Source organism: Peromyscus leucopus, chromosome 1, assembly GCF_004664715.2.
Source record: "Peromyscus leucopus breed LL Stock chromosome 1, UCI_PerLeu_2.1, whole genome shotgun sequence".
Taxonomy (NCBI): Eukaryota; Metazoa; Chordata; class Mammalia; order Rodentia; family Cricetidae; genus Peromyscus; species Peromyscus leucopus.
The window spans coordinates 54,600,283-54,614,909 of record NC_051063.1 but is presented as its reverse complement, the minus strand read 5'-3'; the positions used below and the strand labels follow the sequence as shown (position 1 = coordinate 54,614,909).

The following is a 14,627-nucleotide window of genomic DNA, read 5'->3' as shown; positions in this document are numbered from 1 at the left end:
CTGATTTTCTTTTCTCAAAACCTTGGCATGGAAACTCCCCCACTACTTATTGAAAAGTCCACTCTTGGCAAGACCCGGACTTCCTTTGTTTTCCGCAAGCTCCCAGACCTTTTCCTCAGCATCAAAAGTGAAAGATTTTTCATATTGGCTGGGGCATGTGGTTTCCGGGAACAGGGAGAGAATTCTCTCAGGCTGGGTTTCACAAGTGCCACAGTGTCCTCGGTGTTTCTGGATAAAAATAGACTAATAGCATCCACCCACCAGGGCAGCAGAAGCTGCTGATTCCAGAACATTCCCTCTTTGCTGAGCACGTGTTATAAAACAGCGTGCATATGCACATGTATGTAGTGTGCGTGGGGAGGCAAGAGGACAGTCTTGGGTGCTGTCCCTCTTTCATTTTTATTTTATTTCATGTGTGTGGGTGTTCTGACTACATATATGTCTGTGTGCTATGTGCATGCAGTGGCATCTCTCCAGCCTCTACCTTTTTTTGGGGTCGGGGGTTGCAGATTTCTTGCTTACCTAGAAATCCCCAGTTAGGCTTTACTGGCTAGTTATGCGCTGTACTGCTTGGGTGGAGATCAGAGAATTGCTTTTAGGAATTAGTTCTCACCTTCTACTTTGTTGAGGCGGGGCCTCTCTTGTTTCTGCCACTGTGCAGCGTACTCCAGGTTAGCAGGCATGTTCTCCCTCTCTGCCTCCCTCTGGCTGCGGCAGTGCTGGGCCTAATTAGCTGTATGCCACCCTTTCTGGCTTTTTACATGGGTCCTAGGACGGCGCCCGGGTGAACCTGGGCCGTTTGTACAGCAAGTGCTTTCACTCATTCCAGCGTGGCTTTCTGTTTTAGCTCGCTGTGTAGCTTTGGCTGGCCTGGAACTCACTATGTAGACCGGGCTTGAACTCATAGAGATCTACTGACTCCCTCTGCTTCCAGAGTGACCACCCCTGGCCCTTGACTTTTTTTTTTTCCCTCTTTTTAAACTGGGTTCTTGGGATCAAATTCAGACTTTCGTACTTGTGCGGCAAATGCTTTTTTTTTTTTATTGAACTATTTCCTCCTCTGTCCAGTGTTTTATAGTTATTGACTTATTTAATCTTCAAGATAAACCTCTGAATCAGGTGCCATATATAACTGTCCCCATTTTATGGTCAAGGAGACTGAGGCCCAGGGAGAGTTTGGGTAAACTTGTCCAGGGCTCTCCAGTAAGTAGCTGAGCCTTGGTTTGAACAGAGTCCTAAGCATAATCACTGTCTTGTTTAGTTAAACAGAGCCATCAGTAGCCAGGCATAGTCCACACCTGTAATCTGTCACCCAAGAAGCTAAGGCATTTAAATGGCCATCACTGAATAAAGAGCTGGTGATTGGTTGAGTGGGTTAAGATAAATGGACATGTGAGTAAATCATACAAAAGAATAAATGAACTGTTGGCTAAAACAATCCCTCCTGACAATGCAAACACAGTTTTCAGATATCCTGGAGGTTTTCCCACCTTTTAAATTTCTAAATAGTTCAAAGTAAGCAGTTTACTTTATATTGGTCCAGAAATGGTGGTTTTTGTCCTTGGAACAGTATTGCTGATTGTTGCTCGACTCTGTTTTAAATACCATAACCTTTGGAAAAGCTGGTGGCTGCCTTCAAGTGGGTCCAGCCTGTATCTCACAGTCTGTCACAGTCTGCCTGAGCCATCATTATCTCTCCTGCTTCCTCCAGTGCCCTGTGTATGATCTCTTCCCAGTATTTAGGTACCTGCCCTGGAACAAGCCTCTCACGCCTCCCACACCTTGATGTTGGCTGCTGTCAGTCAAAATCAGAGTCAAAGCCTTCCTGTTCCCTGCAAGTGATAACATGCTTCCTTCCTCTCCTGCCGTGCCAGCTTTGACCAAACAAACTCGGTCTCTTCCCATGTGCTCTAAGCCAGCTACACTGCCTTCCTTTTAAAAAAACTATTTAAAATGTTACATTTATTTTATCCCCCATCTCCCACCTCTCTGAGCCTGTGGCGATGGCACACGTGTGGGAACCAGACAACCTATGGGAGTTGTTTCCTTCCTTCCCTAATGGGGTCTGGGGATTGAATCCAGGTCATTAGGTTTTCATGACAAGTGTTTTTAGTCATTGAGCCATATTTCCAGCATATAACCCACTGATTTTTGTCAAGTTTCAAGGCGGTATAATTATAGCATTAAGAAGGTGAGGCAGGGGGATTACCATGAGTTTGAGGCTAGCCTGAGTTGTATAGCGAGTTTGAGGTCATCCTGAACTACAAAGCCAGACCCTGTCTCAACAAACAAAACAAAACAAAACAAAACAAAACAGAACAGAACAGAACAGAACAAACAACAGTGATGGAGAGACAGTTAGGAGGCTAAGGGCATTTACTGTTCTTGCAGAAGACCCAGATTTCCAGCACCCGTACAGAAGCTCACAACTGCCTGTAACTCCAGTTGAAGGGAATTCAGTGCCCTCTTCTGACATCTGAAGGTATCTGGCACATATATGGTACACAAATATACATGTAGGCAAAACACTCATACATATAAAAAAAAAGTAAAGAAAATCATTTAACCCTTCCATCAAACAAAACCAAAACCAAAACAAAACATAGATTCATATTTACTTCATCTTTTCTTATTTGTTCTCTCTCTCTGTGTCTCTCTGTCTCTCTCTGTCTCTCTGGTTTTTCAAGACAGGGTTTCTCTGTGTAACAGTCCTGGATGTCGGAATTCACTCTGTAGACCAGGCTGGCCTTGAACTCATAGAGATCTGCCTGCCTCTGCTTTCCAAATGCTGGAATTAAAGGCGTGTGCCACCACCCAGCTATTAAACAATTTTAGAAGCTGGAAAATCAATAAAGACTAATACTCCTAACTGAGACAATTTCATGATGGTTTGGTAACATATGGTGTCTACATTTTCCAACTTAAAAACTGAATATTCAATATGTGAGCATTTTATTCTCACTTAAATTTTCTTTTTTTAAATAATGGGATTGGAGAGAAGGCACAGTCAGCAAAGCTCTTACTGTGCAAGCTGAAGGCCTGAAGTCAGATCCTCAGCACCCACCTGAAAAATGGGGCCCAAGGCACATGCCTGCAGTCCTGGCACTGGGGGGCGGGGTGGGGAGAGAAGAATCCCTGGAGCTCATGGGCCTGCCAGCCCAGCTGTACCAGTGAACTTCAGGTTCAGTGAGAGGCTCTGTCTCAAAAATAATGTGGATGTCAGCTGAGGAAGACTCCTGATGTTGACCTCTGGCCTCTGTACACACATGCATATGCACAGACACATGAACACACACATATGAACACACACACACATGCATGAAGTGAGAATTCTAATTGGTCTTAATAATAAAAACCAGTAGCCAGATATTGGTGTGAAAGTTTATGGATCAGAGAAGCAGATCAGCCAGCCACTAGAAAGACTTCTGACCTCTAGGAATCCTCAGACTGAAAGGGCTTAAGTTCCTGTCTCCTCCCGCCTTATATTCCTCTCTCTGCCCAGCCATATCACTTCTTGTCTCCGCTGCCCTAGTGCTGGAATCAAAGGTGTGTGCCACCACTGCCTGGCCTTTATGGTTAACTAGTGGCTAGCTCTGTACTCTGATCTCCAGGCAAGCTTTATTTATTATAGCACAAACAAAATATCACCACACATGAACACACACAGACACACACATGAACACTCACCCAGACACAGGCACACAACACACATGTGTTTTCTCTCACACAAATCTTTAAAAATTTTATTTTCAAAGTAATTCACAGTAAAAATATTCAAAGAGTTGACTAATAGGGCTGGAGAGATGGCTCAGTGGTTAAGAGCATTGGCTGCTCTTCCAGAGGTCCTGAGTTCAATTCCCAGCAACCATATGGTGGCTCACAACCATCTGTAATGAGATCTGGTTCCCTCTTCTGGCCTGTAGTCAAACATGCAGGCAGAACACTGTATACATAATAAATAAATAAATCTTTAAAAAAATTGAATAATAAAATATATGAGTTCCCAAATTTCTATCAGTCACTGTAGGGAGTAATCAATAGTTTGGCGTATTTTCCTGAGATCATGCATAATATATAGTGCATTTTAATTCCAAGTGTATAAAAATGTGCATTAAGCAGAAATAGAACAATAATGTCTTTTAAGGGGAAGTGGATTCTGGCAATCAAACCCAGGACTTTGGGCATGCTAATCAGGTGCCCTACCACTGAGTTACACCCTCAAGCTCATCATGTCTTTCAACTTACATTTTTGGGGGAGCATTTTTTGAGATTGAGTCTCATGAAGCCCAAGCTGGCCTCCAACTCACTGAGGATGAATTTCTGCTCCTCTTGCCTTTACCTCCCAGATGCTGGGATTACAGGCATGCACCACTGCACTTGGCTTTATGTGGTGCTGAGGACTGAACCCATGGCTTTGTACATGTTAGACAGGTGCTCTACCAACTGAGCCACATCTTCAGCCTTCAGCTTGCCTTTTTGTTTTGTTTTTTGTTTTTTTTAATGTAGCTCTGGCTGTCCTGGATCTCACTCTGTAGACCAGGCTGGCCTCGAACTCACAGAGATCCATCTGCCTCTGCCTCCGAGTGCTGGGATTAAAAGCAAGTGCCCCCATGTCCAGCTTTGACTTGCTTTTTTTGAAAGTAATTTTTATTATTGTTTCTATGCTTGCCCATGTAAACCATATTGTTCTCATCAATGATTTGATGTATATGTATATGTAGGATATGTTTAAGCTGGTCCTTAGGAGGTAGTTGGGGTTGTTTTTCAAAATGAATTTCAGAGTCCAGAAATTCCTCAGCTTGCTTGCTAAGGAAAACGGCTGCTCTGCAGTCCTCTGCAGCTCGCTCTTTGTGGGAAATAAAAGTGTTTTGTTCTGAAATCCTGTGGGCACACAGTCCCAGCTTTGTCGCTGTCCCTGCCTGTGCTGTGTAGGGTGTTGTGATGGCTGGGGGGTTCCGGAGCCCCATTCTGGAAAAGGCAGCCTTTTTCCTGCAGCTGAAAGGACTTTCTGCTAATGCAATCCATTTTCCCTATCAGAACGCAACAGCATTCACTTGGGTTCCTGGGTCCTTTTATAGCAGAGATTTGTTGATCTCCCTGAGTGAAAATAAAAACCAAAGCCTGTTTTGCAGTCCAGTTATATTTTTTAGTTTCCCCCGTAGCCCCCTGTGCTTCCACTGTTCTTTTATCCAGGGGTCCCAGGGGCTTGGTTAATGCAGAATGTGATGCTCCCATGTCTACCAGGAAGTTTACAGGTTGGCCCCCAATTGAGAAAGTTACCATAGGCTCCCAGAGCCTAAATTGAAAGAGCCACACCCCGAACCCCCAGTCTTCCAGAGTCAGGACTGGTTTTGACTGAGGAAAGCTCATCTGTGGCCGGGCAAGGCCTACCCGCTTCCACTGGGGTCATTCACTTTTCCACTGTCCCAATTGCTTGCAGCACGTTGGTCCTTTTGTAGGGCTTTTTCTTTTTCTTGTAGGTAGCTTGGTCAGGGCTGAAAGTATGAGGAGCCTGTAGTCCTGCCACAGTGGTCTGATTTATTTTCGTTAGAAAATTATTTATTTTCTTCCTTGCTGTCTCTATTGTCCAACACTTTTTGGACTATTTCTAACAATTCTGACCGATTCTTTCCTGCAAACTCATCCATCTTTTGGATTTTCTTATGTACACCTGGAGCTGACTGGATTACCGAGGCCAGGTTAATTACCTTGAGGATTTCTGGGTCCTCCAGATCTACAGAAGTATATATAGTGGGTAAACCTCCTGCGAGTCTTCTGGGCCCTATTTTACATCAGCTTCTGCAGACAGACTAGGTTTGTGAGCTGCCAACTCAGACCCTCCAATAGAATCTGGTGGTACTCACCGAGTGACCTCCCACTTGTGCCCTGGACAGGAATTAGTGTACCTCATCAGGTACGTCACTGTCCCTAGATGGTAGCCCACCAGAACCATTACCAGATGTCACAGAAGGGAATGCCTTAGTATGACTTACCGATGGAGGAGGCCTTCTTACACAAGTGTTTGCTGATATATATATATTTATTTTTTTGTCTTGGTCCCTCACTTCAGTAGTCTGTGGAACCAAGAGTGTGTTCTGGGCCTTGGAACTTTACCAGGTGCACTGCAAGGGGGAGCAGTCCCAGAGGACCAGAGGGAGGGTCCCTGAGATTGGCTTGGGGTCTAATCTCAATGGAGCCTCCAAGAATGTTGACCCCAACTGAGCAAGAGTGAAAGCCACCACCCAAATTAAAGCCAATAAAGCAAACTTTATTTACCATGCATAGGACTGACTCTCCAAAGCGGGATTTGAGAGAGTAGCGTGGGTTAACTTTTTAGGCCTCTTTTGCAGAGAAAAAGTGTAAACTGGGGATTTTCAAAGGAATTTGGTGACGTAAGGATTTGGTAAACAAATTTTGTAGAAGCAGTCAGATTATATTTTTTGACCTATCAGTTTGGCAGAACTTTATTTCTTTATTTTTGATTTTTTGAGAGAGGCTTTCTTTGTGTAGCCTTGTCTGTCCTGGAACTCACTCTGTAGATCAGACTGGCCTCGAACTCACAGAGATCCTCCTGCTTCTGCCTCCCAAGTGCTGGAATGAAAGACATGTGCAACCACTGCCCAGCCAGAACATCTTATCAGGATAGAGTGTATCTGAAGTATGAGTCAAACTCTATAGGTAGGAACATGTCAAACTCCAGAAACAGGTTAAAAACACAGTCAACTTGAATTTTACAGCAAACAGAAATGAACTTATTTTGACCTTATAACAAAATGGCTTTTAACTTTAAAATGGAGTCAGGCTGGTCCATCAGATTAGCAAATTTTTTTTTTCTGTAAAAGGCTAGATAACAAGCATTTTGGTTATTGTTTTAAAAGACTTATTTTAAAGTGTGTGTGTGTCTGTGTGATGTGAGTGCAGATGCCTGAGGAGGCCAGAGTCATCATCCCCTGGTCCTGGTGTTACAGGTGACTGTGAGCTGCCTGATATGCATACCTGGGACCAAACTTGGGTGATCTGCAAGAGCAGTATGCACTCTTAATGGTTGAACCGCTTTTTCAACCTCTTTAGACAAAAAATAAAAAAGGTTATTTGTGGGAGCCGGAGAGATGGCTCAGCAGTTGCTCTTCCAGAGGCCTTGACTTCAACTCCCAGTGCCACATGGTGGCTCACAACCATCTATAATGGGGCCTGATGCCTTCTTCTGGCGTGCAGGTGTACAAGCAGATATAGCATTCCTACATAAAATAAATCTAAAAAAATATTTTTTGTGTGTGTGGTATGTGTTTGTGTGTACTGTTCCCAGGCCAGAAGATAACATAATGTTTAAAAACTAGCTCCATTTCAAACTGAGTTTCAAACTAAGTTACTGTGTGAAAAAAGAAAAAACTAGGAGTCAGCAGGACCTTATTCTCAGCCTGATGGTTAGCCACTCTAGACCATGACCCATCAGCAATTGAATCTTGACAGCAACCTAAGAGGAGACTGATCTCAGAGCCACCTCATTCATTTCCCAAAATTGTCCTTCCTCCCCCTTATTGTGTGATTATCATCCTAAAACATTGATCAGGTTCTCATTCTTCTTCTGTAGTCTCAACTGCTGCTCACGCAGAAAAAACAAAACAAATCAAAACATGATAATGCCTCATGTGGCAAAAGAAAGCCCCAGAGTTGAGACAATTGTGGTTTGTGCCTTTAAAAACTTCACAGAGGGGCTGGAGAGATGGCTGTTCTTCCACAAGACCTGGGTTCAATTCCCAGCAGCCACATGACAGCTCCCAACTGTCTGTAACGCCAGTTTCAGAGTACCCAACACTCTCATGCAGGCAAAACACCAATGCATCTAAAAAAAAAAAAAAATCCTATCTTAAAGGCCAGGTGGTGGTGGCACAGCCTTTAAACCCAGCACTTGGGAGGCAGAGGCAGGCGGATCTCTGTGAGTCTGAGGCCAGCCTGGTCTACAGAGTGAGTTCCAGGACAGGCTCCAAAGCTACACAGAGAAACTCAGTCTCAAAAAAACAAAACAAAACAAAACAAACCCCAAAAAACAAAAAACCAAAAAAAAAAGCACTCCATTGAACTCCACAACAATAACCGTGGATATTGTTCCTTCAGTATGGTGGGTTGAAAGAAAATGGCCCCCAAAGGGAGTGGCACTATTAGGAGTTGTGGCCTTGTGGAGTAGGTGTAGTCTTGTTGGAGGAAGTATGTCACTGTGGGGATGGGCTTCGAGGTCTTTTCTCAAGCTTCACTCAGTGTGACAGTTAGTCAACTTCCTGCTGCTTTCTGGTCAAGATGTAACCAGTACCATATCTGCCTGCACACTGCCATGGCCCCTGTCATGATAATGGACTGAACCTCTGAAACTGTAACCCACCACCTCAATTAAATGTTTTCTTTGTAAGAGTTGCTGTGGTCATGGTGTCTCTTCATAGCAATAAAACAAAACAAAAAACAAAAAACAAAAACCTAACTAAGACATTCTGTGCTTTTTTTTTGTTTTTGTTTTTTGTTTTTTGAGACAGGGTTTCTCTGTGTAGCTTTGCGCCTTTCCTGGAACTCACTCTGTAGCCCAGGTGGGCCTCGAACTCTGCCTCTTCCTCCTGAGTGCTGGGATTAAAGGCGTGAGCCACCACCTCCAGGCCATGTCTTTTTTTTAAAGACAGCATTTCTCATTGGCTTGGAGTGGGCTGCCAAGCAGGCTTGATTGTTTTTTGTGTGTTTGTAAGCATCACCATGTCTGACTTTTCTGTGTGAATTTAGGCTCATGGATTCGCCAGCCTTGACTTATGAGTTGTCTGCCCAACACTTGAGGCAGGCTACAATTTCTTGCACGCTCAACCTGCTGTTGAAGAAGAACGTTATTTACAAGATACAAACCATGTGAACTTGCAGATGGGGCCTGTAGAGTCCAGAACACAGTGTCAGATCCTGGAGCTGGAGTTACAGGCCACTGTGAGCTGCCTGATGTGGGTGCTGGGAACTGAAACTGGGTTATCTGCAAGAGCAGTGACCTTAACCAGTCTCAACCGCTGAGCTATCTCTCTAGGTCTTCATTATTACTTCTTCTTTTGTTTTGCTTTGCTTTTGGAACAGGGTCTCATTATGTAGTCCTGGCTGGCCTGGAACTCACAGAGATCCGCCTGCCTCTGCCTCCTGAGTGCTGGGGTTAAAGGTGTGTTGCCTCCACTGGCTGGAAAAAAACTAAATCTTAAAAAAACGTAAAATACTTGGGCTGAAGAGATGGCTCAGCAGTTAAGAGCACTGACTATTCTTCCAGAGGCCTGGGGTTCAGTTCCCAGCACCCACATGACAGCTCACAACTGTCCGTAACTCCAGGATCTGACATTCTCACACAGACATCTGACACCTTACACAGACATCTGACACCTCACACAGACATCTGACACCTCACACAGACATCTGACACCTCACACAGACATCTGACACCTCACACAGACATCTGACACCTCACACAGACATCTGACACCTCACACAGACATCTGACACCTCACACAGACAAACATGCAGGCAAACCACCAATGAACATAAAAGAATAACAAATAAATTTTAAAAAAGGTGTGTAGCACTACATTCAGCTAATTTTTATTTTTAAAAATTAATGTGTAATTTAACCAGGTAATAATATGGGAAAGAAATAACTTCAGCTAAAACAGCATAAAGAGGGCAGGCTGTGGTGAGGCACACCGGAAATTCTCACGCTTGAGAGGTGGGTGTAGGAAACGAGAACAGGTTGTCCTCAGCTACATAGCAAGTTCCAGGCCAGCTTGGGCTAAGTGAGACCCTGCCTCAAACACCAAACCAGACCAAACCCTGAATTTAATATATAATTTACCTTTTAAAGTATGTAGTTCCCTTCTGATAAACACATACAAGTGAACCATTGCCCTAATCGAGGTACAGGACAGATACACTCACAGCCTTAAGTCATTGGGTGACAGTCAAAGGAGAGATTCTTAACTGGCTGAGGACAGGGGGCTGCTGAGTGCTCAGTCCTAATGAGATATCTACATCACTCACTCCAAGGACCAGAGACTATAGTGGAAGAAGGGGCGGAAAGACTGTGAAAGCCAGAGGATGGTGAAGAGTGCTTAGGAGCAATGTCTTCTGAATATGACATGACCACCGAGTCATGCATGTCATGAACATACAGCAGCTGTGAGCCCATGCATGAGACCTGCACAAAATGAAGACATGAAAATAGAAAGTGACAGGGCTGGAGAGATGGCTCAGTGGCTAAGAGTGCTGGCTGTTCTTCCAGAGGTTCTGAGTTCAATTCCTAGCACCCACATGGTGGCTCACAGTCTGATGTTCTCTTCTGGTCTTTGGGCATACATGCAGACAAAGCACTTGTATACATAATAAATAAATAAAAATAAATTATATATATATATAAAATATATATATATATATAGAGAGAGATAGAGAGAGAATAGGAAATGACTAGTTGGGGCAATAAAGGGGGTCATCTGGAAAGAGGAGGGGACAAGAGAGATAGTGGGGGTGGGGATGTGATTACATTGTATACAAGGAGGAAACTACAACAGTCAGAAAAACTGCAGCACAGCACAGTTTAATGACCCTAATATCCCCCATATTCCTTTCTTGTGGTGCCTCTCCTCACCCCAGCCCCTCAGATTGCTGATCAGCTTTTTGTCCTATATTTATGCCTACTTTGGAATGTCATATAAAGAAAATTACACAGTGCATAACTTTGGGGGTATGACCTTCTACTTACTATTTTGTAAATAACTAAATATTTTGCAGGCTGGACTGTTACATTTTAAATGCTTTTTTTGTCATTGTAATAAGGTTTTTTGGGGGGAGTGGGGAGGGGCGTGAAGAAAGAAGTTTGAGGCAGGGTTTAATTATGTGGCCCAGGCTAGCATAGAAGTCATTTAAATTATTTATAGCTAGGCAGGCAGCCTGGGCTACCAAGTGAGTCCAGGAAAGGCGCAAAGCTACACAAGAGAAACCCTGTCTCGAAAAACCAAAAAAAAAAAAAAAATTATTTACTTATTTTGTGCATATGGGTATTTTGGCTGCATGTATGTTGTGTACCATATGGGTGCCCAGTGCCTGAGGGAGGGCAGGAAAGGGCATTAGGTCTCCCTGGACTGGAGTTTTTAGACAGTTGTGAGCCACCTTGTGGGTGCTGGGAATTGAATCTGGATTCTCTGGAAGAGCAGTCAGTGTTCTTAACTGCTGAGCCATCTCTTTACCCTAGCCTGGAATTCTTGATAATTCTGCCTCAGCACCTTGAGCAGGAAGGAGCTCAGTAATATTTGTAGCAAGAACACTAAAAAGACAAAGCTAATGAAGAGACCTTTTTAGGTTTGCAGTTTTCAAGGAATGTCTTTTATTTGTTCTTTAATAATTGCATGCATGTATACATGTGTCTTGATCATATCTGCCTCCAACTTCCCCTGGACATTCCCCCAACATGACTCCTTCTTACCTTCATGTTCTTTCTCTCTGTCTCTCTTCTCTGTCTCTGGTAACCCACTAAATCAGTTTTGCCTGCTGGAATGCTGACTGGTCTTGTCCCCTTGCTCTTGTGAAGTGACCACAGCTACAGTGATCCTGAGTGCTATGGCCATGTTATGTCCAGAAAACAACAGCACTCTTCTCCATCTTCTGTCACATTCCCTGAATCTAGGGTGGGTGGGTTGGTGGTGACACAGATGCCCCATTAGGGCTGAGCACTCAATAGCTGCTTACTCTTAGCATTTTGTCAAGTTATGAGTCTCTGCCTTGACTTTTGCCCACTGCAGAAGAAGCTTCTCTCTATGTGTATAAACACAAGCATTTGGAAGGAAGTTTGACAGTGTGTCCGTTTAACAAAACAACAGCAGTAGGTCCCCTGCTAGAGCCTATGGCCTTCTTGAGTCATATACTTTTGACCAGGTTTACAGTATTGTTCATTTTATAGGTTTCTTTTTTATTTCATTTTATTTCATGTGCATTGGTGTTTTACATGCATGTATGCATGTGTTCCACCTGCATGCAGTACCTGTGGAGGTCAGAAGAGAGCATAGGATCCCCAGGCAACTGGAGTTGCAGATGGTTGTGAGCCACCATGTGGGTGCTGGGAACCTAACCCAGGTCCTCTGCAAGAGCAGTAAGCACTCATAACTGCGAGACATCTTTCCAGCCCCCATTTTGCAGTTTTTAATCATGGCATATGAGAGTGGGGGTGGGGGATGGCCTCTTTCTTGCAGGCCTGGGTCATGGCCTTGTGAGGTAAGCCAGCATCAGACCTGCAGGGCCTGCATCCACATGAGCCTACCTACTGGAGCTGACTGGTGGGACTAAGGGGCTACACTTCCTCAGCCCAGCCTGCCCTGCTCTCAAGGGTTTGTGCCGTTGCTAATAGTCCTGTTCTTGGTTTTGCAGCCAGAACCAAAGCCTGGAGACCTGATTGAGATTTTCCGTCCTCTGTACAGACACTGGGCCATCTATGTCGGTGATGGATATGTGATCCACCTGGCTCCCCCAAGTAAGAACACCGGGCTTTCATTGTGCTGGGCCTAGGGACTGGGAAAAGATATGTGGAGCTATGGGCAACAGGTAGCCCCTGGGTTCTCCTTGCTTAGCCATTTGTCTCTAAGTTTATGTGAAGGCAGTCTGATGTGCCAGGATGGTTTCTGGGCTTTATTCCTTAGATCCCAGGGTGTGAGCCCCTCAAGGCCTGTGAATAGCCAGACGCTGCCTCCGAGGATCTCCAACTGCCAGGCTCTGCCCACAGAACACCATAGGGGCTGCAGGGGCTCAGGCTGCCAAGCTCTGCCCTACAGAGTAAAAAGTCCAATCCCACCAGTACCCACCCTGGAAGGCTCCACCCTGGAAGGCTCCATTCCCAAGAAACCCTGTCTTCTGTTAAGTTTTCTGCTGCTTCTTGCAGGAGAAGAGGCAGACACCCTCCTGGATTTTTCCTCCTCAATAAATCTCTTGTGTGAGGTTTTGTTGTGCATTGTGATTTTTGTGGTTTTCCTTGGCTCCCAACTGCCAGGATACTTTTCCCCTCAGAGCTGTAACACTTACCACAGGGGGTCTTTGTAGAGAGGCTGAGGTGTGCATCCAGGCATGACTCTGCTTAATTTTCTTTCTTTATAATTTTTTTTATTGAATTTGTTCTTGGACAGTTTCACCATGTATAAAGTGCATCCTGACTCCTATCATCCTACCTTCTCTAGTCCCATCCTTATCACGTCCCCCTACAAATCCCTTTCCCACATTTATGTCTTTTTTTTCTTGAGACCCGTTGGTTTAACCAGGGTCCTCTGTGTGATGCTGGGTTTGAAACTCTCTGATGGAGCCTGGTGGGTTCATTAGTAGGTACACAACAGAAGACAATGACTGCCCTGCCCCTAGATCTACCAATAGCCAAGAGTTCAGCAGGGAGGGTAGAGACCTGTGAGTCCTTCCCTAATCCATGAGTGACTGTTGACAGGTCTGTTACAGACAGTCATACATAGCTGTTTTCAAATTTTCATTTTTTTTAAAGACAGGGTCTCATGGCTGAGTGGACACAGTGGTGCACTGTGTCCACTCAGCCCTCAGGAGGCAGAGGCAGGTAGATCTCTCCTGGGGACTATTCAGTCACACTGAACCCTATGTTTGTATTTGCATTAATTAAATAAAATTAACCTTGGGTCAGGAGGCCAAGTTAGCAACTAGTTGATAAAAAGTAATCCTAGAGCATCAGAGGGCACCTGGAAGAGACAGACGCACTGGAAGGAGTTGGGGATGATTTGGAGAGGCGTGGCTTGTGTGGTGGAGCAGACGAATGAGCTTTTGGAGACGCCAGCAAGGAGAGAAGGTTGGCTAGGTGCTACTCAGCCTCTCTGAGCTAGCAGGTTTTCACCCCAGCCTTTGAATCTTGAGTCTTTTGATAAATAGAATGATGGAGATTTAGTTAAAGCTACCTTTAGTGGCAGCGGCAGAGCTGGTGCCTGCAGGAACAGAATTCCCACTGGGGTGCAGCCTGCCAGAGAAGCAGGCCAGTAGCTGTGGAAATAGCAGTAGAGTAAGGCACAGTTACTGTGCCAAAGTTAAAACAACAACTCTCTGTGTGTGAGTTCAAGGCCTGTTCTACATAGAGTGTTCCAGGAAAGGTAGGGCTACATGGATCCTGTTTCAAGACAAAACAAAAGGCAGGGTCTCACTATGTCATCCTAGGTGGTCTGGAACTCCTCGTGTTAATCCCCCTGAATGAGAGTTAAGACTATACACAAATTCTGTGGTCAAATCTAGCAAGCTTTATTTTTCTGTCAGATAGGGCTATCTCCCTAAAGTGGAGTCTGAGAAAATAGCATTGAACACAGGAGATAGTGGGGTATTTTATATAGCTCCCCAAAACCCACAAGGCTAGTGGATTTTTAAGGGTTGGGAGACTTCAAGAGGAATTTTGGTTATGAAGAAATGTAGCTGAACATTTTAGAATTATTTGGTAGAACATCTTATCTTCTCAGGGTGGAGGGTGTAGAACATGTCAGGTTCAAAAAAAAAAATGGGTCAACACATGGTCAAACCCAAGTTTTACAGAAACAGGAATGAACTTATTTTGACCTTGTAACAAGATGGCTTCTAATCTTAAGATGGAG

General features: G+C 44.4%; 1 protein-coding gene across 3 annotated transcripts in view; it reads left to right on the top strand.

Annotated features, from left to right (window-relative positions):
* The window catches only part of LOC114680680 (phospholipase A and acyltransferase 3), a 28,119-nt gene that overhangs the window by 4,512 nt on the left and 8,980 nt on the right, over positions 1 to 14,627 (top strand). For all 3 annotated transcript variants that reach the window (XM_028853713.2, XM_028853715.2, XM_028853712.2), the window contains one exon: positions 12,418 to 12,520. In XM_028853713.2, the coding sequence (XP_028709546.1) occupies positions 12,418 to 12,520 (103 nt within the window). The remainder of the gene's footprint in view (positions 1 to 12,417; positions 12,521 to 14,627) is intronic.